The sequence below is a fragment of the Cavia porcellus genome, unplaced genomic scaffold (genome assembly GCF_034190915.1).
Source record: "Cavia porcellus strain 051 isolate PalLab524CR breed Dunkin Hartley unplaced genomic scaffold, mCavPor4.1 scaffold_7, whole genome shotgun sequence".
Lineage (NCBI taxonomy): Eukaryota > Metazoa > Chordata > Mammalia > Rodentia > Caviidae > Cavia > Cavia porcellus.
The window spans coordinates 75,721,681-75,745,326 of NW_026947490.1; the positions used below are offsets into that span (position 1 = coordinate 75,721,681).

A 23,646-nucleotide genomic window follows, 5' to 3' on the forward strand; every position below is an offset into this window, starting at 1 on the left:
TACATTTGGTTCTTCAGTGTGAGTGGCACTGAAGTTCTTCTTTAAAATGTTTTCTTTTTAATATCATAAGAATACATACAGTTTCATATTTTCTATTACAAAAAAGCTTCCAATTATATAATACTCCTGAAAATCCAAATGTATGAGTGAAGAATGGCAAATGTAATTAGTAAATGAGCTCTATATACCCCTATTTTAAGAATACCAATGATCATATTTACTAGACAATGAGAAATACCATAATGAAAAAACTAAATCATAATGAAAAAACTCTTAACCTGTTTCTCAAATTGTGAAAAGAAACATTTCACCCACTTCTGTGCTTTTACAAAAGTTTACAAATATCTTACTCTTATAAGTTAAAATCTATGAGGAAAAAACAACCAAGCACTACTACAAGTCTGACCAAGGCATACTGAATGGTCCAGTAGTAATCTTTATTTAATCATAAGAAAGTTAAATTATTGGTTAATTGTATTGAATCACTTACTTCATAAGCTTTCCATAAAATAATCACTTGTCTTAGAAAATGTATGTTAATACCCAAAGATACATGACAACTGAAGGCACAGTAACAGCAGTAACCATACAGAGATGGTCCCACAGTGACAGTGGTTCACTGTCTACCTTCTCAGGCTCTGATGGCTCACACGCAGCAGGCCTTGCTTTAGAATGCGGACGCTCTTCTCCCCAGGCTGGTGATGTAGTGTAGGATCTTCCCACTCTCTCAGTGGACAGTGGCGGTGAGCCCCTGTCACTCAGCACCAGTGTCCTACCACACACTGAGGCTGAGCTACCATGCTAGGTGGTACTAGTGAATTAAATGCATTCTGACTGCTGATGTTTTTAAATGATGATTGCTTTAGCAGGATGTAACCCCATCATGAGTCAAGAAACATCTGTATTTACTATGGAACATTTTCAGCCTTACAAAAGGAAGGCAAGTCTGTCATTTTTGATCAAACAGATGAATTTGGAGGAAATTAAAGCTCAGTGAAAAAGAGCCAGTCAAAAAGGCAAGTACCACCTAATCTTGCTCGTAAGTGGGATCTTAACAAGTTAGATTTATAAAAGAAAAGAGAATGGTGGTTGCCAGTGGCTAGAGCTGAGAGGGAGATGTTCAAAGTGTACAAACTTCATGTGTGCAGTATAAATAAATTCAGAAAATCTAACATACAACATAGTGACAACAGTTAACAACACTGCATTATTCAGTCAGCCCTCTATATCCATGAGTTCTGCATTCACAGATCAACTAGCCATAGAAGGGAAATAGTCAGGAAAAAGCCTTTCTGTACAATTTAACAATTATATAAATGCCAGTCACATTGTCTTAGGTATCATAGTAATCTAGACATTATTTATAGCAGAGGCCCTCAGCCCTGGGCAATGAACCAGTACTGTTTAGGACCTGGGCCAGACAATAGGAGGTGAGAAAGAAAAGCTTCATCTGTCCCCAATGCCAGAATTACTGCCTCCAGTATGATCAGTGGGTCAGATTTTCTGCACCACTGTGCAGAGTACAGGTTGCCAGACAGTTTGAGGTGGAGCTGAGCCAGTGATACTAGTGCTGGAGAGTAGCTGTAAATACAGACTAACATTAGCATAGAGGTTTGACTGCACAGAGAATGGAATGAATTATGTGCAATTCATTACATTACATTTTGACTCACATCAAAATCCTATCAGTAAGCAGTAAGTGATAACTAACGCTTTACACAGGCAAGTGAGTTAACGTACAACTGTACAGCTCCAGTTAGTGACAAGCTTTAAATCAAAATCTAACACTTACTTGAGTTGTTGCCTGGCCCACTCCCTGTACTTTCACCAGTTTCATCTGCCCTGCTTTCCCTGCACCACACACTCATCTCAGGCAGTTTTGGTAAGCCCACAAGTTAACCTTGTCAAAACGAGCAAACAAATGTCATCTGCTGGCTTCTTTGGAATGGGGAAAAGGCCCATTGGTGAGAGAGCAGAAGACTTAAACAGCCAAATAAAAGTCACCACATTTAAAAGAAAATGAAATTAAGGGTTCACTGCAGCAAGTGATTCACATTCTCCAAGCCCTCTTTGTATACTATGTGGCAACTAGCTAGCCAGCAAAGCCATGGAACCCTCAAAACAGCTCTGTCACATGGAGACCAAGGGTCCTGCATTATAAGACAAGCTTTGGAGTTTTTCAAAAGAAAAACACACAAATGAGAAGAACAGAAGCAATTATTAAGAGCCATCATGTTATCAAATGTCTGCACTTAACACCGTCATTCTTAGTGGCATGCACTGCTAAAGCCTCCTCAGAAGGCCTTTACCCCTGGTAAAGAATCCATGCTGCTGGGGGTAAGGACACGTGTTGTGAACTTTTTACCAGAGCCTGCAGTTCAAGAGGCAGCACCCATTCCTCCTTTGATCTGTACCATACCTAGACAAATGGATGAAACAGTAGAGGCTACTGAGGCTTGCGTGGTTGTTAGAGGGGATTAACAAGTCACCATGGTACACATTCCAGGTTGACAAGTCTACCAGGGCTCACAATGATGGCTGTTTCTGTGCGATACATTTTTCAGGAGGATGCGCATGATATGCGCAGTGCACTTTTGTAGTCAATCAATGCTACAGCTGTGGAACTATTGATGTCTTTGAGTGATTACACGCCAGGAAATCCAAATTGGTTATGCTGTGTCAGTATACCCTAACACAAATTAGACAGCTTCCTGGTTTAACTTTTTGGGTCAAGAGGTCACTTCTGAATGTGAGCCTAGGCACTGCGTCATCTGTAGGGAAATGCTGACCAGCCAAAAATGTCATCTGCATGTAACATTTTTCAGTGTGATGACAGTCATCACACGAAAGTACATGCCCTTAACTCACATCTGTTCATGCAGCCCTGTGAAGAGACAGACAGAACATACACAGCTAATACAGAAGTGACATGGTTTTTAAAAGTACATCACTAGGCTGGGGATTTAGCTCAGCGGCATAAGCGCCTGCCTTACAAGCAGGCAGTTGCGAGTTCGATCCCCGGTACCGATAAAAAAGAAAAAGAAAAAAACAAAAAAAAAAAAGTACATCACTAGTCAGAGTTTTTGAGTTAATTCGGTATTTCTTTTAGAAAACAGTTGACATTGGCAGTACATTTCAGTGACACAGAATGGGTTGCAAAATTTTCTTATTCATGTTACATGCAACCTGCTCAATGGCCTTAATCTGTCATTTCAGGGGACAACAACTGCATTTAGGTTGACAGATAAAATGTTTATAATCAAAGCCAAACCAGAATGATGGGCAGTGACAGGTGAACACTGGAATTTTTAACTTGTTTCAAATATTAGTAGAGATTGTGAAAGAAACTGACTCAGGGAATTCTTTCTCTTCTCTGGTACACAATCACCCATTTTGGCTTCCAAAAGAATTCAATCATTACTTCCCAACCATGAAAGACTCCTGAACTGGGAAGGAATGGATCTGCAGCCTATTTGTGACTAGGACAGATGAATCTGCTTTGTCCATGTTAAAAGATGATCAGTTGCTTAGGATGCAAATGATAGTGGTGTTAACACTATGCTGAAAGGAACCATGAATTTCCATATACTCTGAATTAAAATTGGGATTGCCACAAAAGCATTGAAAAGCCTGCTTCCATTTCCAACTTCTTATATTCATGAAGTAGAATTTTCTGCAGTGACAGCACCCAAAAGGAGCTTACAGAGGAAACAGGACATAAATAACACACTTTGGAGTTGCTGTCTCCCATCACCCTCAGATGGGATTGTTTAAATCACAGAAAAACAAGTTTATATGTCACACTCATTCTGCTTTACAGTGTCTTATGTAATTATTTCATTATATTCTGCAATGTGATAACAATAGAAATAAAGTGTACAGTAAATATAATGTACTCAAATTCTCCTGAAACCACCTCCCACAGGTCTATGGAGGGAAAAAAAATTTTTTTTTTTTTTTTTTTAATGAAACCCGGCCCTGGCGCCAAGATGGTCAGGTACTGCTGATTTAATGTATGTGTGAGGTGTATATAGATCACACATAGTCCTAGGCTATTTATTTATTTTGCAGTGCTGGGCAGGGAAACTGGGATCTCTATACTGTGCTATATCCCTGTTCCATGTGTAAAATGTTGAGACAGAATATTGCTAAGTAGCCCAGACTGGGTTCCAATTTGGATTCTCCTGTCTCAACCTCCCAGAGTGCTGCTGGGATTTCAGGCGTGGAGCAGAGACCTTCGCATGTGATACACCTGAGCAGGCCTGAACCTTGATAGCTGTAATGGGGTGTGTGTGTGTTGGAGTTTTTCAAATCCCCTAAGGCCACTGAGACAAGAGAGCGCTAAATATTCATAAAGTTTTAGTAAGAGTGCTATTCTTAAGGGTTCTTAATCCCACCCAAACACAGCACTATGATGGACATGTTAATTAACCTCCTTATAACCATTTAACAATGTATACATATACAGTACTAAAACAGGTTATACACTTTAGGTGTATATAAATACTACTTATCAGTTAATTAAGTGGAAAAAGTTTTAAAAAATAATATTTGTAAAAGCACAACCATGAATGAGCATCTCATTCATAGGTCAGCATGCTTAATGCATATCAGGAGCAAAAATATATAAATTTTTTCAGTTTTGAATGGAATTAAAGTATAACAAGACTGAACTAAATACCAAGTCTAACTCATAGAAAACACTTTTGGCTATCTCAAATATATTTTTCCTTATACAGTGGAAGGCCCTAAGATCTTAAGATAGTTCTGAGCAAGATGTCTTTGTGTAACAGGAGTTAGAAGTCAGGGTTCTGACTCAGTTATCTGTAAGACATACATGGAGTCCTAAAATATACTTTTTGGAGACAGTGAACGAAACTTGAATATTGTTTGCACATACTTACCAAGGAATATACCTCTTACTATTCTAATGTTCATTTTTTTTAGTGATATTGAATGCAATTTCTACTATTTCACCTTAAAAACTCCAATATATACACGTATATATTTATATATAGTACTTCTCAGTAAGCCTTTCAAGGCCATATATCTCTATTCAGATGAGAAGATGTGAGCAGGGAAAGAACCAGGAAGTGCCGCCAGTGGTCTGTGAGCGCCTCTGTGTTTCCCGGTATTATAACATGTGTTTAATACACTGAGGAGACGAATGCATCAGTGCACCAACATTTAACGAAGCTGAAGATGAAGAACAAGATCTGAAAATGAGGCACAGCTATGTCTAAAAGAATATTCCCTGTTCCCAATGATACAGCTCAGGCTTCTGAGACATTTCAAGAAATTCTTTTACATTTACAGAACTCTGAGTTCCTTCCTGGCTTTCTCCACACTCCAGCCCAGGCTATCCTGAGAAGAGCAATCTTTAGAAAATCTAACTTATTAGGCAATAGAACAATTTAAAAATATTCAGTTACTAAAACAACAATACCTAGTAGGAGACTTGAGTATAAAAATCAGAGATATATTTGCCATCAGCGTGGTCACCATAATTATTCAGACTTACTGACTGCTCACAGCCACTATTCCATTACTTTAAATATATCTTATTTTACCTTTAAGTTCCCAACAAGTAAAAGAAAGAGGATGTCTGTTATTATACCTCATTGGGATCACACATATTTTGACTCCTTTGTGATTAAAAATAATTGGCAGAATAAAATGGTCACTGGTGGTAAAATGCATCACTATTAACATTCATTCTATCTCTGTGATGTGTACACTTTCTTTTCTATTTTCCCTAAGTAGTGATTACCTTTAACATTTGAATGGCAGTAAGCAGAGATTTATGGGCATTCTGATGAGGAAACCATGCACAAGAAGACCAGGTGATCTGCCAGGTCAGAGACAACAAGGACAGTCATTTAGCATCTGTGTACAATGAGAGGTAGAAATTTGCCACTCGCTGACAAATCAAAAGCTAAGTAGGCAAGGCATTATTTAAATTGAAAACTTCAGGACATATTTTAGCTAATGTTAGTAAATTAAATGGTTGTGTAATCATCAGCGGCCAGGCTGATTTTTTGGTGATTTCTGTTGCGTAAACTCTGCAGGTAGACGAGAGATGCTCTGTACCCCGCAGGTACGCTTGTGTCATTTAAGTCCTACAGGTACTTTATAGGTGATGCTGCAGAGTTGTTGACGTTCATGATGATGAACAATGTGGCAAAGAGATCCAACTGGAAAAGGTCACTTTGTGACTTTCCTAACTAACACTTCATTTCTTTGTCCAACTTCATGGAGTATACATGTGAAAGCTGAACAGGTCACCAGGTAGGACAGTGTCTGAATGGCTGAGAACCCACTGGGTGGCCGTGCTCCTTGAGGATCTGAGGTTAACAAACCAATAAACTTTGTATTTTTAACTTTTCCAGGTTACTGTGGAAAGAAAGTGAGCTAATTACGTGTTGGTTGTGAAAGCAAGCGGTCTTTAGGCAATGCAGAGATTTGTATGTAACAGAAAACAGAACATAAACCCCTGTTTAATTTTATAAATGACTTAGTTTTTTGTCCACTTGACCTCAATTTCAAAGTTTCTTATAAACACCTGTTTTTATGCATGAATTTCTCTTTCAAATCCCTCAGCAGGTATCTAACCACCAAATCACCCTAAGCTAGTTACACAAACAGATGTTTATGGCTTCTTGGCTCTGTCCTAATACCTACAAAAGTCCTTCCACCTTACTTGGAGCAGGAATAAGGTACCGTCCGGTGGTGGAGTTGTGGGTCCTGGGGCCCCTAAGTGACCTTCTGGGCACTTTACCCATTTCTGCTGCTAAAGGGAAGAAGCATTAGAGGAACAGGAGCAATCAGGACCCTGCTGGGGAAGCACATGAGCGAATGAGGTAACCCCCTGGCATTTTTCCTTCAGTGGCTCTCTCACCAAAAGCTCTTCAACACTTCAGAAATTGAACTCGCTTAAACATCAAGGAGGAAGACATGAGTAACAGAGAAGCTAGCTTCCTTATATAACTTTACAGCTCTGAGGCTATGAAAGAACAATCATCTGATTCAAAATTCTGTGTACCAAAAACAAAATTTTACATGTTAAAGAACTCATTAGCAAACACAAAAGACCAATTAAAAGTAGGAAAAATACATACAAACTGCATCACAGAGCACAGGTGATTTATTCCTAAGCTATAAAACATTCCCAGGTAAATGAGACTGAAATCCAGTTTTAATTCCATGGAAAGATGCTTAACCAGGCTCTGCACAAGAAAAATAAAAATACGATGAGACTGCACTTTTAAGGTGGGCAAAAATATAATAAAAGTTTACAAAATCTGAACAACACATTCTATTGGTTAACACAATGGAGAAACAGGTACCCTCATAAATTTCTGGCAAAAATACAAAATTATGTATCATCTATGGAGGAGAGTTTAATGATATCCAACAAGATTATAAGTTTATTTCCTTTCTGACTATAAAATCAAATTCTAAGAATCTCTTCCAAAAATATTCAGGAAAAAATATGCATACACAAAGTCATTTGCTGTTTATTTGTATATAAAAAAATAAGGAGATAATTTAGATGATCATCAACTAAGCTGAGTTTGGGAAAAAACCAAACTATGTACATCCATACTATGGAATAGTAAGAAGCTGTAAGAGGAACACAGACTATACAGTGCTATGCACTGATTTCCAGGGTAAACTGTTACATAGAAGATATAAAATAGGAAGGGCACGGTGGTGCACAACTACAATCCCAGAAGGGGATCATGATAGAGGCTGAAGCAGGACGATGGAAAGTCTGAGTCCACTCTTGAGCAATTCAGTGATTTAATAAGACCCTGTCTCAAAATTAAAAAATAAAATAGGGCTAAGTATGTAAATCAGTATAAAGGTCTTAAGTGCAATTCCCAGTACCACCAAAAATAAATAAATAAATGTAAAATAAATGTGCATATTATGGTGTCATTCATCTAAGAAGTAAGGTGGGAATTAATATGCATTAACAATAAAAGGATAGAGAACACTGAATAATGGTTGTGTATAGACAGATGGTAGTCTACCTAGCAAGCACAAGGTCCTAAGTTCAACTCTTGGTACCACAAAAAACAAACAAACAAGAATATATATATTTAGAAGGACGGTGAAACAAGAGGGTCCACTTAGGTCAATAACAAAAGCTAGACTTTTCTGAACACTCCTTATTTTATAAATTTGACTGGAAAATATGCAGTGTATGCTGGAGCTGGCTTACTCTGGCTTAAGGTGTCTGGTGAGGCACCTGAGTACCTCAGTAGCTTGAAAATGGCCAGGGTGGCTGTATTTACATCACACCAACAAGCAAACTTTTAACATTTACCCTCAAGTCAGCTATCAGCACAAGACAGAAAATGTAACGATTTTAGAAAAGCACAAAACAAACTAAATTTAGCAAGGGTATTCATAAATACTGAATGCAAAATGAAACAAACCTAACAATAAACTAAGGCAACATTATCACTATACTGAAAGGACTAGCAACTTTACAGCACAGCATTGTGGACACAGATCTTCTGCAAGCACTTAAAGAATTGCAAAAGTAATCAGCTTAATAGCTTATCTGTTTTCACTGCTATAATGTCAATGCTGGCATCGCCATTCTCAGAAGCCAGACGTATTTCAGAACAAAGCAAAGGCATTGAGGAACTTGCAAGGAGGGACTGGGGAGCCACAGACACAAGTTATGAATGTGAGTTGGGTCTATCTATAAGAAGTCATATTTTGTATTTAGTTAACATTATATGCACGAATTTATTATTTCTCCTATCCATGTACTAACCAGGCCCGACCCTGCTTAGCTTCTGAGACCTGATGAGATCTGGCATGTAGGTGTGGTATGGTCATAAACTCTTAGCTTTGTTTACTGAAAAAGCCTAAAACGAAAGACTAACCCAGAAGCAGTGTGTGCCCCCAAGGCTCAGGAATTAAAAGGCCTGGGCTGTGGTTTTTAACTTCTATTTCCTACTAAGAGAACCAAGATGCTGCAGAAAAGTCTCATTAATGATGTAGGCTAGGAAAAGTACACAATAGGATGAAGAAAGAAGTTGTAGGAGTAGAAGGAGATGTCACAAGCGCACAGGAGCAACCTTGAAAACATGCTCACGGACCAAGATGCAGAAAAATATGACCAATCAGAAGAAAAATGTCTGCCATCATTGAGACATAAAAAACATGAAAAATCCAGGCACTTATGATGATTCTCAAACGCATACAAAACCCTCCACTGGGCCACTCTAGAGAATGCCTGGAAACAAGTTTATTGCTTCATCTCTGCCCATGTATTTATGCTTTTTCTTCTGTAGAAACTGTCTTGGGTAATAGTTGATCAGTAAGTGTTTTTCCTTATGGAAGTGACTTAGTTAATAAAAATGGAGGATAAAGGCAAGACATCACCATTTTCCAGGCTATAACAAATTTAGTTAATTAACAATGCCTAGTAACACCAGAGACAGCCACTAATGAAGGGCGTCCTGAAACAATGCACCATATCACTCTAACGTAGTATCCTTGGCAACAAAAGTATTTGTGTGTGCATGTGTAAATGTACATATTTTAAACCTAAATAAGAATACTCTAGATGCAGTGACCAATCTGTAGATGAGCAAATTAAATGACAATATTCAGACTACAGGAAACTATAGGATGATCCCATTTTTCAACAAATAATGTGCCAGGAGGAAAAAAGACACACAGATAGGAAACTTTTATGAACAGGGGACATATCAATCAATGGCAATTCATGAACTTCACTTAAATAATGAATCATGAAACTACATGCAGGGGCTGGAGATTTAGCTCAGCGGCATACGCGCCTGCCTTGCAAGCAGGCAGTTGTGAGTTCGATCCCTGGTACCTATAAAAACGAAAAAGACAAAAAAAAAAAAAAAAGAAAAGAAAAGAAAACTACATGCAAATATGTACATGAACATAAATACACACAGGCTATACATATGCATGCTGTATATCTATGCATCTGTTTGAACACACGTTTGTGTATTTATGGCTATACCTAAGACAGATGATTGGGGAAATATGAACTAAAGCATCGGATATTTAGAAAAGTTTGATTTTTAGATAAGATAAAGATACTGTTTAGAGAAAAAGGGTTTCTTGTCTTCTGGAGAAATATACTGAACTATTTTTAGGGGATTTGGTACCATGTATGGAGTTTGCTTCAGAATTAAGCAGGGAAGAGCTGACTGACAGTGAATTGGGTTGGACTAGATTGGGTGACAGGTACACAAGAACGCGCTGTAACCATCTACCTCACTGTAGGCAGCACCAAAATTTTCTGTACTAAAGATAAAAGAAATATAAACACAAAAATCAAACAATTAAATGGCTAATATTAGCCAGTGGTGACACTGGTATTATCAAACCACACAGTCCAGCTTAGCAGTCCCCCAGGAGCCTCTGAGAGGCTTTGTAAAACACAGTTTGTGAACTACCACCAAAATTGTTTCTTTTCTTTTTGTTTTTTGAGACAGGGTCTCACTATGTAGTTCAGGCTGGTCTTGAACTCAATGAATAGCCCAGAGTGGCCTCAAATTCAGCGACCCTCCCACCTCAGCCTCTCACACAGACAGAATCACAGGCATGTACCATGCCCAGCCCCTTCCACCATATTAATGAACACCAAAGACTAAACAAGTCATGTCATGTCCCCAGGTTGACAGGATAGAAAAAGAGGCTGAAAACCGCTGTGTAAACAACTGGAGAGTAAGGAATGTGCATTCTTCACCCAATATTTATCTCAGGTGTTACTCCAGTGTTTGGTGAATTAATGAGTGACCCTGGAGGTGCAAACAAATAGCAGACTTAAAGCAGCTAATGCTAATCGCTACATATAAAGTAAAAATCATCACTCATATTTGATAAAAAGAATATGTTACAGGTGAGTTTAAAGAGCATGGCTCTGTTTTCGGGTGGAACAGGTTTCTTTCACATAGCCACAAATTAGTCACTTCTAATAGCTAAAAGTAAACACTTGGAATAAAAATAGTTTTAAACACACAGTTGGGTGGAGTGGCCAGCAAATATTCTGATTCTACAATCTGTTCTGTTCAGGACAGTGCTTCTTATGTGACTTAACAAAACAAACAGCAGTCAGATTCCACGAGCTGAAATAGTACACTATTTGCCAAGAGGCCGGAGTGGCCAAGAGTTACCAATAAAGACACCACATTTTTCACAGCTAAACGGGGTACAGAATGACTAACACCCACATATGTTTACCTGGCCCCAAAGAAGGGATATGACCACCAAGTATGGATTTTTTTTTCTTTTTTGTTTCTAAAGTATAAATAGAGCCAAGTCTACTGCCTAACCATGGGCAACAGCAGAACACCTGAAGCACAGGAATAATCTAATTTTGGGCTGGGGCTTTAACTCAGTGGCATAAGCACCTGCCTGGCAAGCGTGAGGTCATAAGTTTGATCCCTGGGACCAATAAATTAGTAAATAAAAATAAAAATCTAATTTTAAGGTTAGGAGGAGCTTAGAAACCATCCTGTCCAAATTATACATTCTGCTTATAAAAAAAAGAAACAACCTTCTCCCTTATGATAGGTAACTCTGAAACAGGGTACTCAGGTACAAAGTTCTTGTACTGAGAGCGAAAAAGTCTTCAAGTTGACAGGAATGATATCTTACAGAGTAACAGTATCAGTCTCAGTTATAAATGTGTGTGTCTGTAAACGTCCGTACCCACAAAAATGTATTTATGTATTTCTGATAATTCCTTCCAAAACATATTTGTCCTAGATTTGAAGAACCTAAATTACTTTTTCAAAATTTTGTCCAAATGATCCATAAGCAAATGGAAGGCAGCTCTTTCCTTAGCTTACGTTTTCAGTCTCTCACAGAGGCAGTAAAGTTTGTACTGTAATTACAAAAGCTATTCTTATATATTATTTCCAAATGGTAAAAGAATAATTACAATACAAACTGATTTTCCTGATAATGTGAACTGATATTTAAGCTGCATTTCTTGAGTATTTCAGACAGACATAACTGACAATGCAGATTTTCATGTATGTCAATTAATAAAATATTCCAGTGAGATGGGCAGTGAGTTCTTCATTTACATTACAAGATGCTGTACAAGGTGTTGCTGAAATATACACAGAAAACTCCCTGGAGCAGAGGGATAGGGAAAAGAAAAGAAAAAACCCAAAACCATTATTTCATTTCTGATAAGCATTCCATTATTTTAATTACTTCTCAGTCCTGAGCATATCAGCTTAATTCTAGGGCTATACCAAAAGTGATGTGTGTTTACTGTATGTGGAATTTCTTCAAACAACTTTTTGACACCATAAAAAAGGAAACTACCGAGACTGACAATAGTAATGTTTATTTCCCCCTTCGGGAATTAAAATGTTTTTAGCTGAGATGATTCAAGCTCCCTAATGAAAACTGGAATGTAAGTCAGCAGTTCTTTTCAAAAAGATGAAAGCAAAGTTTGAGGAAACTTTTTCTTCTAAAGGGGATACAGAAACCTTATATAAATAAACATAATATAAGATTATTAAGTGAAAGGTGCTTCAAACTCTACCCCAACTCTCAGTTTGGTAGTCCAAATTCAAGCAAGAAAATCTAAAGGGCTACAATCAGTGTAGTGTTGTGAACAAAGAATCTAAATCTTCCAGAGAGTTTTTGCTGCTAACTCTATCAAATTCAAGACATTTCCTATTTTTCTAAAAAAGTACAAATACTCAAATGCAAAAACTTGAAATATTTAATGTTATGTTAAATTTCTTTTATTAACCTCTGAAGGCTTACATTAAAATTCTGAAATGCGAAACACCGTACCTGCATTTCACCACTTTGTTTCTTCCCCTTAAGAACAAAATTTAAGTGCGAATTGAGAAAAACTATTTTCATAAAAATTTAGGAACGTTGAAGGAAACACTGACAGGTTCATGTATTAACTGAAGAAGTCAGACGGCTTAAATTCACATCCCTCCCAAAAAATTCTTTCCCTATTTTTTACCAAGTATTTTCAACCGAATAACACAATAGTGCACTTTTTCAAAAATAAAAGGGTGAACCATCATTTCACCTTGAACCAACATTGGCATAATAACATCTAAAATTTAGAGTAACTTCTAAAATAAAAATATGGTGTACGGTTAAAACTATTAATATATATTAAGACAATTTTTTTTTCATTGAGAAACTAGGAAACCGAGAGCCCTGCCTGGTTTTGTAAGCCTGCCCAATGGAACCTTCCACCATAATTAGTTCTTCCAACCTTAGAGGGGAGGGGCTTAACTCAGGATAACCTCAGGCAGGAAGAGAAAACAGTATAAAAGCCTCAGGGCAGCTCTGAACAGGGCACCTCCTGCACTGCTCATCTGGGCCAGGAGGCCCTGCACAACTGCCAAGGCCAACCTCCAGGAGCTCCTGGCACCCACGTAAGTCTATGTCAACAGGAGTCAACCGTAAACCTCCGCGTGTTAGGTGTGCTTGGAATGAGTTTCAATACATAACTACTTGAAATTCTGTACATAATTTTTATAAGCTGCTTTCCACAACGATGTCTAGGAAAGGTTTATTTGTACCAGTCTACATGAGGTAATTCAAATTTGGTATAATTTAATGTTAGTGCACCTTAATGCTACTACAGACACTTTGGGCTATGTCACATATCCTCAATTACTTAATGCAAGCATCCAATGATGATTTCACTTTGCTTGTTTACATATTACTTTAGTTTTACTTGATTCTTTGAATGGGGCTTCCAAAAGTAAGACCTATATTCACATAAATAACAATCTCAATAATTTGTGAAATATATTCTAAATACAAAGGACTGCCTAAAAATGTTGACAGTTGTAGGAAGAGTTATCACCTGTGTAGCACTTGAAAAAATACATCTCAATAACGAAACTGAGTGAAATAATTCCTTTCTGTTTTTCAGAGTGGACCTGAGAATATGCTGCCACAAGTAGCCCTTTGGCTGCTCCTGCCCTTGATCCTGGTTCACGGACACTTCTATGCTGAGCAACAGCAAACCCCTGCAGGTGTGAAAGGCCCGCTGCCCAACGCTGAGACCCGGATCTTCATCCCCTACACTGTACGGAGTAAAGGTAACACAGCTGCGTGGTCTGCTCTAAACCAGATGGTTGGTGCTTTCTACAGTCTCAGCCATGATGAGCTCTTTAACAAGATGCTTTCAATTCCGGGGTTAATCTATTCTCAAATAATTCCTAAATTAGCTCAAATCTTTACAACAAAACAATTTGTGGCAGGTCAATGTATACTAGTAATATCCCTTGTACTATACATGTCAAAGGAAAACATAACTGAAGAATACTAAGTATTTTTATGTGTGGAGACTCCTTGCTCTTAAATGATACTTCTGCACAAATAATTAAACTAACTAAACATAACTAACTAAACATAATCTGGAAATATTTTTCCAATTGAAATTCATCAACTTTAAAATTTTAATTAAAATAATTATATATGGAAGGTTTATACATCAAAATGCTTAAACATTTATTTTAAATCTCATTCAACTGGTCTAAAAACATACACAAAACTGAGTCTTCAATAAAACTTGATGTCCTTCCTCAATAAATCAAGAGGCAAACGAAGTAGCAATTCTCACAGTTACTTGTTCCTTCTTACACAGTTTGGTGGTGTAATGCAGACTTAACTGGCACCAATTAACTACGTGACCACATGCAAGATTTTTTTCTCCCTGGGCCTTGGTTTCTTCAGTTTTAAAATGAGGAACAGCTAGCCATCTGAAAGGCCTACGAGCCTGTCAAATGCTTTATGTTTGCTATTACCATACTCCTGGCACACTGCTTCTACTTCTATTCTTTTACTACTGCTCTACTGGTGCAGCACAGACCGTCCTTTTGAATCTACTTCTTATTTGGCTTGCCCTGCTACATTGAAGAAAATTTTGAAATTGTATGAAAAATACTAGAAGCCTCAGAGAAAGGCAAGTGCTAGGTCTTATCTTCACTAAGTCCATTTACAAACTGCCAATCAAACATCTACTGAATAATATACACTGGCAGCAGGCTTTACGTTTCCTTGCCATAATACTTTTCCTTTTAGTTATATATTTGATCCCACAAATAAAGCTGAAGACACTTGTCATAAATTTTAAACAATATGCTTTTGGGACGACTCATTCTGAGTAAACTAAATTTATAAAACTACCTTTTGAAGAAGAAGCAGCTTAAAACATTTTCTGAAAGGTACCTTAATATTTAAAGATAAAAGCACAGTTGTATAGCAGATACTCTTGATTGTCTCAAAATTTAGTTGCATGCAAAATGACAAAGATCATTCTGTCACCGGAGCTGCAGGCTCAAATGGTACCCAGTGCCATCAGCTTTGGTAAGACTTGTTTTTCACTCTCTCACAGGTGTCCAGTCACACTAAGACAGCTTATTAAATGTGGTCTTAATATAAACTGTGCAAGAAGATACTGTATAAAAATTGTGCACATCTTGTTATCTTTGCTAAGTATTAAAGAATTTCCCTGACAGAAAGTATTTTTATGTGGCTGGGCATGGTTATATATGCCTGGAATCCCAGTGCTTTGGAAGGCTGAGGCAGGAGGATCTAAGTTTAAGTGCCATCGCTTACCTAGACTTTGTCTCAAAATAAAAAATAAAAACAGAGGCTGGGAATGAAGCTCAGTGTAAAGGCCCTGGGCTCATTTCCCAGTACCACTGAACAATGGTTACTGCTGAAAGACTGCGATGGTGACCAATCCTCCCCTCAGGGTTGACAGTAACGCCTTCAGTGCCCTGTCATCCCCCATTTCTAAATGACACCTCAGACCAAGCACACGCTCACCGCCCTTTCCAGTGACAGAAGCCCCAGAAGACCCGGCCTGTGCCCTCGCCCTGAGCACCTCCCGCATCACAGGGTTACAAACCTCCAGGAGAAGGCTTTTGGTCAAAAGATTTCACACTTTTATAAAACCTAATATTCTGATTAGTTTGCACTTAGGTAAGTGCTTAAATACTACTTTGTGAACTTCATTCATTATGTCTAATTTTGATTATTTCAATTTCAAATAAATAAAGAAGAGAATAAAAACACAGAATATAATGATGTAGAAAAAGCAGTCTAAATCTAAAACGTTCAGCAGGGCATGGAAGATGAACATTTGAATGAACTCCACTTCTCAAGTCTCACAGGAGAGGCCTTGAGAGAGAACACCGTTATACTTCTGAAATAATTTTTTCACTTATTCACCCACTGCCACTTTCTCCTCTTCCTGTCAGTTCTGTCAAATATCTTTCTCCTTTCTAATATGACATCCTTAAAATGAGTGTGGTAACTTTGCCTCTACTGCACTCTCATGCTAGAGGAGTTCTTCACTGTCATCTGGTTCTCATGGTTCACAAGGACGCGATGAAGTATTATGGAATGGATTTGGGAAAAAAATCTTCTCTAAGAGCATGTTTAAAGATGCCAAGGGCCAGGGATTTAGCTCCACAGCAAAAGTGCCTGCCTGCCAAGCACCAGTTCGATCCTGGTACCCCCTCAAAAAAGTGAGGGGGGGCGGGAGGAATGCCACAGAGATCATGGGATGTCTGCAGGCTGGTGCATAGGCTGTCCGGGATGACTGGCCCCGCAGTGCCCTGTGCTGACTTGGACTGAGAAGCATCCGGTATCTTCAACGACACTAACCATCCCCTTCTCTGCGTGGGCACACTGGCATGTCTTTCAGGTATAGCAGTAAGAGGAGAGCAAGGTGTCCCTGGCCCACCAGGCCCTGCTGGACCTCGAGGACACCCAGGTCCTTCTGGGCCACCAGGAAAACCAGGCTATGGAAGCCCTGGACTACAAGGAGAGCCAGGATTGCCAGGACCACCAGGACCATCAGGCATTGGGAAACCAGGTGTGCCAGGACATCCAGGAAAGCCAGGGGAGAGAGGACCACATGGACCAAAAGGTGATGTTGGCCCAGCTGGTTTACCTGGACCACGGGGCCCACCAGGGCCACCTGGAATCCCTGGCCCAGCTGGAATTTCTGTGTCAGGAAAACCAGGCCAACAAGGACCAGCAGGTGCCCCAGGACCCAGGGGCTTTCCTGGTGAAAAGGGTATAGCAGGAGCCCCCGGTGTGAATGGACAAAAAGGAGAAGCAGGATATGGTATTCCTGGCCGTCCTGGTGACAGGGGTCTCCCAGGCCCTCAGGGTCCCATGGGACCACCTGGCCCTCCTGGGGTGGGAAAAACAGGTGAAAATGGGTTTCCAGGACAGCCAGGCATCAAAGGTGATCGAGGTTTACCAGGAGAAAGGGGACCAGCGGGCCTTCCAGGTCCCCAGGGTCCTCCTGGTAGACAAGGGCCAGAAGGTGTTGGAAAGCCAGGAGCCCCTGGAGCCCCTGGCCAGCCTGGGATTCCAGGAACAAAAGGCCAACCTGGGATTCCAGGAATGGCTGGACCCCCTGGGGCTCCTGGTTTTGGGAAACCAGGCTTGCCAGGTCTAAAGGGACAGAGAGGACCTGCTGGACTTCCAGGGAGTCCAGGTACCAAAGGGGAACAAGGGCCGGCAGGTCATCCTGGGGAGCCAGGTCTCCCGGGATCCCCTGGAAGTGTGGGACCCCAAGGACCAAAAGGTATCGCAGGCAACCACGGCATGCCAGGTCCTAAAGGGGAAACAGGGTCAGTGGGGCCTGCAGGCCATCCTGGGGCTCGGGGAGCAAGGGGTCCTCCTGGGTCAGATGGAAAACCAGGGTACCCAGGACAGCCAGGTCTCCATGGGCCTAAGGGTAACCCAGGGTTACCAGGCCCAAAAGGGGACCCTGGAATGGGAGGACCTCCTGGTCTCCCAGGCCCCAGAGGCCTCACAGGAAATAAGGGACTGCCGGGACAAGATGGTGAATCTGGCCCAAGAGGTGTCCCTGGCATACCAGGTACCAGGGGTCCCATCGGGCCGCCAGGTATTCCAGGATTTCCTGGGTCTAAAGGTGATCCTGGAAATCCAGGTCCTCCCGGGCCAGCTGGCATAGCAACTAAAGGCCTTAATGGACCGACTGGACCACCAGGACTCCCAGGTCCAAGGGGTCACAATGGAAAGCCTGGTCTCCCAGGGCCCCCCGGCCCTCCGGGACCCCCAGGCCAGGCAGTCATGCCTGACGGCTTTGTCAAATCAGGCCAAAGGCCGGGTCTTTCAGGGGTGCCTCTCATCAGTGCCAACCAGGGAGTGTCAGGCATTCCTGTGTCTGGTTTTACTGTCATCCTTTCCAGGGCTTACCCAGCAGTAGGTGCTCCCATCCCATTTGACAAGATTCTGTATAACAGGCAAGAGCATTATGACCCACAAACTGGGATCTTCACCTGCAGAGTCCCAGGGGTATACTACTTTTCCTATCATGTGCATGTGAAAGGCACACATGTCTGGGTAGGCCTGTACAAGAATGGCACCCCCATAATGTATACCTACGATGAGTACTCCAGGGGATACCTGGACCAGGCTTCGGGGAGTGCCATAGTAGACCTCACGGAGAGCGACCAGGTGTGGCTCCAGCTGCCCAACACTGAGTCCAGTGGCCTCTACTCCTCAGAGTATGTCCACTCCTCCTTCTCAGGGTTCCTGGTGGCTCCCATGTGAACATTTTCCCACCAGCTAACCTAAATCTCCTGTTTCAAATGTCATTTCCAAGCTCCACCCCACCCCACAAAATGCATATGGAGGTGAGCTGAAAATGTTTAAACATCTCATCAAAAAAGTTCTACTAAAGTTAAAACAAAATCACAAAAAAAAACCCAGAATTCGAAACTGTTAAAATTTAATTTCAGAAACTCAGCATTTCCTTTTAAAGTAAGCCTTATTCTAATAATTAGTATGAGAATCTTTAGGAAACACCGAGGAGGTAACACACAGCTTTGTAGAACTTAAATACTTGAATATCTGCACTTAAGAAAACATATGTGCCCCAAGTTACTTGTAACGGTGCATTAGTCTATGGCCCATACGGCTCCTTTTATCAAGACTGAGTCAAACACACAGGTGCATACGTACTCTTTGAAGCTCTCAGAAGGAACCAGAACACTGTTAAAATTAATCTGAAATGCCTGGTGCTTTAAGTAAGGATCTTTTCAAATTTTTCTGTGATTGCAGAAAATCCTTCCATAGACACAGCACAACTCAGAAATAGGTGTCTGATATTTATTTAATACAAATGTGATTAATTTGATTTAACTCCTTACTGAATCTTATGCAACATTCTATGGGTTTAGGAACATTAGCATATACACCTTATGCTTCCCATCCTAGTGAAATTATAACTGGTATTAAGGATTTCAAAATATGACTATAAATGAAAAGATATTTATTTATGCTCTGTACTGTATTTGTATGTTACTGTTTAAAACTTTTAAACTGTGCCTCACTTATTAAAGCATGAAATGTTTAATCTACTCCTTATTTACAAAGCAATAAAATAACATCAACAGATTTTTATACTGAATTTACTTGACAGCTGTAATCTGCTGTTCTCAATCACACATGTAGGGCATTTCATTTTTGGGAGTTAAGGAGGACAAAACCATAACGTAGCACTGGCTTCTATAGCTGTTGTGGGTGCTGTGATGGCATTCCACACGGCCGGTCCACAGTGCAGACCAAAAGGAAGTCCCCACAAGCCACGGTGGCTTAAGAACTGGGTCAAGGGCGGAAAAGCAGGTACAGAAAAGTGAGACAACTACGCGACAAGATGGAGGGCATCAAGTGGCAGAGAAATCTGTAACTTGAACAAATATTCTAGTTACTATTTATGGCTTTAGCATTTTTTAGTTATTGTATTTAAAATTATTTTGATGGCCTGATTTACATGAAGAAGTCAAGCAATATTTTAGTATGAATCAAAAAGTAACATGTTTCAAAGTTGAAAAATACTGCTCGAGTATTTATTAGCCAACTAGCTGGATGCAGCTAGTGTGAGTAGAGTGCCCGAGCTTACATGCTATAAAGACATCTTCCTTGTTTCTGGGAACTTGCCTTTGTGTAGCCCAAGCAACCTGAGAAGGAAAATCTAAAAGCTAGGCTCCGACCCCATTCTGGGTACCCCTCCAGTGCCTCAGCAGCAAGACTGACATTTCCACCAGCAGCCGCTGGGCCCCCCGCCTACGGCTGCCACCCTGAGGGTTTCAGACATCACCAACTCTCCCTCCCAAGCCAGAACACAGCAAAACTGGAGTTTTCGGTTTCAGGGAGCCCACAGCACACAACACCATTGGCAGACATGGAAGTGACATTTTAATAGCACAGCAAGAAATACTAGCAATGATGACCATGAAACAGACACAAATAAAAGAATCTCTTGAAATATAAGCAGAACTAACTTTATAGCAATATGTAAGAGCAAATTAAATCTTAAGTAAGGAGCACATAAAAGACACAACTTTGACCTAATTTAGTAGACACAGCATTTAACAGACATCCATTAGGAAGCCTCTCCATGTTACTCACCCTTAAAAGCTGACATTTTAAAATTGTGTTGGATGCCAGCAACTATATCCTTCCAAAAATCAAATGTTTTTTGACCACTGTTCTGCTAAAAAAAAAAAGTCCAAATGTAACAAATGAAGTAATTTTGAGGCTAAGCATAGTGGAAAATGCTGACAATTATGGCATTACCGAATAACATTTACATTTTAGAAAAAGTAATAGATTTATAAAGTTCTCACTCCAGTCAATATGATTTTAGAGGAATCTGGCATAAAAACGCTACTACTATATATACACACACATATATACACATGCAAATACGTATCACTGTTAATAGCTCTTACCGCCCAAATAAAATTAAAATTCCCACTCATTAGTAAGTCTGCGAGTTACAGAAGACTTCACACACACAGGTGAAGTCATAATGTCATACAGTTTATGAAGTCTCTGACACATTACTTTTTTTTTTTGTCTTTTTCGTTTTTATCGGTACCAGGGATTGAACTCACGACTGCCTGCTTGCAAGGCAGGTGCTTATGCCGCTGAGCTAAATCCCCAGCCCCTATGACACATTACTTAACGTACTGTTACTGATGCAGCCAAGAAGCCTTAACGCTCTAAAGCCTTAAGTGCTGGTTATTTTAGAAGTCAGTGCCCACTGAACCTGAATTTCCACATAGAAGAGTAGCACAGGAGGGATGAATGAGGTTCCAAACCCAAAATCTACATCATTTCTATGAAGACTGTTTCATACTACAAAATAAACAAACATTACACTAAAAGGTACAGTTCTATGGTTCTTTGCTTCCTTGGAAACATGACCATGGTCCTCCAACTCAACAAAGACTCCTGGATATTTGTGGGACATCACGTAAAGTACTGAACACTTCAAGATGCACCTTGGACTATAGGTGTGGGTCAGCAGAAGAGCACCTGTCTACAACGTGTGAGGCCTTGGGTCTGAACCAACGCCTCAAAAGAAAAACAAAAGACTGATACATTTTGTTTGTAGTAATGATGAGACGTTGATTCCATTTCATGTTAATAAAGATGTATAAAATACATCAAAAGTACTGTTTAACAGAAATGTTCGCAAACATGTGGCTATAATTCCAGTTAAAAAGCCATTTATATACACAATTGTGATTTTAAAAGGTAACATATGCAAAAGGGAAAGTGATTCTGACATGTAAACTGATTTCTATTTATAGGTCTGAAGCTTTAAGTACAAATTGCCAAAACTAGAGATCTATTTCATCTTGCTACATAACACAAAACAGAAGTTTATACACTTTAAATTGCTTTAAAAGATGAATTAAAAAATTTCACCTCACTTGGCTGGTTTTATATTATTCACAACACTTAGAGATACATTGAATATGACCACTTTTACTGCAGTTTTATTCTACTAACAAAACCAAAAAAATATTTGTCCACATCAGTTCTGTGTTTTCTTTTGCTAGACTTCTTGCAGGTTTATTTTTGGAGAGAGGGTGGTCATTGCTATTTAATTTTCTAAAACTATTTTGACCAAATCCACCACGTTTTTCTTCCTCATTCATCTCTGAAACCACACAAAGGTGGTTTCACCTCTGAAACCACTTTATTTAATTAAATAAAGTCTCTGCTCAGAATTATATACAATTAAGTCCTTCTACTTATGACTAGATACATACAGTTTTTAGAAGCACTAAGGCCCACTTACCTTGGTCAAAGAATCCACCACCCTGGCACACAAGAGAGCTCCTGGCAGGTCAAAATAGTTATCATAAAAATAGTATTTTCCTAAAAAAAAGACAGAATTTTAAAATTGGGAACCATTTTCATGTCTCATGCCAGTGGAATACACAGAAACTTGCCTGAAGAGACAATGGTTTCTGGCTGATTTATTTGAAGGCCTCTATTCCAATTCAAAATGGCTGCAGTAGAGAACATCATTGCCTTTCAAAGAGTACATGAGCTCTGAGGACACTCATATGGCACTGTTAAGTGGAGCACTTTATTAAAAGTATTTAAGTTGTCATCGTTGGTCACTCCAGAAATGCAAATTAACACAACACTGAGATTCCATCTCACTCCAGAAAGAATGGCTATTAACAAAACATTAACCAATAACAAATGCTGGTGGGACCATTTTTTTATATAATGGGGTACTACTCAGCCATAAAGAAGGATAAACTTGAAACTTTTATAGGTAAATAGTTGCAACTTGAGACTACACTTGTAAGTGAAATAAATCAGACTCACATGTGCAAACATCATATTGTCTCCCTGATGCAAGAAACTGAATGAGGAAATAAGATCCAAAATGTACAGTACACATTGTGAACTTGGAATAAACTGTTCAAAAGAAGAGAAACTGATGGGGGAAAGGGGAAAGGAAGGAAAGGAAAAATATTTGTACACAAGATAGTCAACATAGTTGTTTCTCTTAGTTCACTGAAAAGGTACCATTTGGATAATATTTCCTGCCTGTACCTTGTACTCTGGGTAACCACTAAGAAGATAATAATACATAATGCATTAATTATTGTTACTTTCCCAATAACCTGATTTGAAATTCTATTTTAATTTTATTTCTACTTTTTCTTTTTAAAATTAAAAAAAAAAATTAGGTTGCTTTAAAAACATAAAAGCTAAAAACACAACACACCCCAAACACAAAACACAGTATCAGAAGTGCCAATTTATGTTATCAACGTTACTGAATTCAAAACCGTCAGGTGACCCTGGTGCCCCACAGCTCCCTGCACATGAGCAGGCTTTCCGTGCCCTGCCTCTCGGACTGCCGGGACACCTCATTTCAGACACAGTGCAGCACAGAGGGTGCTGAGGAATAAAAAGCAAACCGCACGAATACTTCTGTGTGGCCGAGTGGGATTCAACCCAGGCCCTTCCCCGGCTTACACCCAGGTCCAGGTCTGCAGCCTCGGAGGGCTGTGCGACATCCCCAAGCCAGTGAAGGATTTCAGCCGCAGTGTAGCACAGCATCAACCTATCTCAGACTTCTGAGTTGGGTGCTGCCATGCAAAGGCCCTGGAGCCACACAGCCCAGGGGCCAACCCCAACTAATGGAGGAGGAGCCACTGAACCAATTCAAAGCCTCCCGAGCGCCAGCCTGACAGCTCCAGGAGGCCCATTCTGCCTGTGCAGCCCCTCACCTGCTGTCCCTAAATTCTATAGCACATCAATTTT

General features: G+C 39.8%; 2 protein-coding genes across 2 annotated transcripts in view; one reads left to right on the forward strand and one right to left on the reverse strand.

The window, feature by feature from the left end:
- Col10a1 (collagen type X alpha 1 chain) overlaps positions 1–19,560 on the forward strand; it is a 34,668-nt gene extending 15,108 nt beyond the window's left edge. Inside the window, exons 2-3 of the mRNA XM_013148983.2 lie at positions 13,937–14,105; positions 16,724–19,560. Coding sequence (XP_013004437.2) covers positions 13,937–14,105; positions 16,724–18,612 — 2,058 coding nt within the window. The 3' untranslated portion in view covers positions 18,613–19,560. The remainder of the gene's footprint in view (positions 1–13,936; positions 14,106–16,723) is intronic.
- Nt5dc1 (5'-nucleotidase domain containing 1) overlaps positions 1–23,646 on the reverse strand; it is a 112,686-nt gene that overhangs the window by 77,276 nt on the left and 11,764 nt on the right. The window contains exons 5-6 of the mRNA XM_023563646.2: positions 22,157–22,236; positions 20,473–20,557 (exon numbers count right to left, since the gene is read on the reverse strand). Of these exons, the coding sequence (XP_023419414.2) occupies positions 20,473–20,557; positions 22,157–22,236 (165 nt within the window). The remainder of the gene's footprint in view (positions 1–20,472; positions 20,558–22,156; positions 22,237–23,646) is intronic.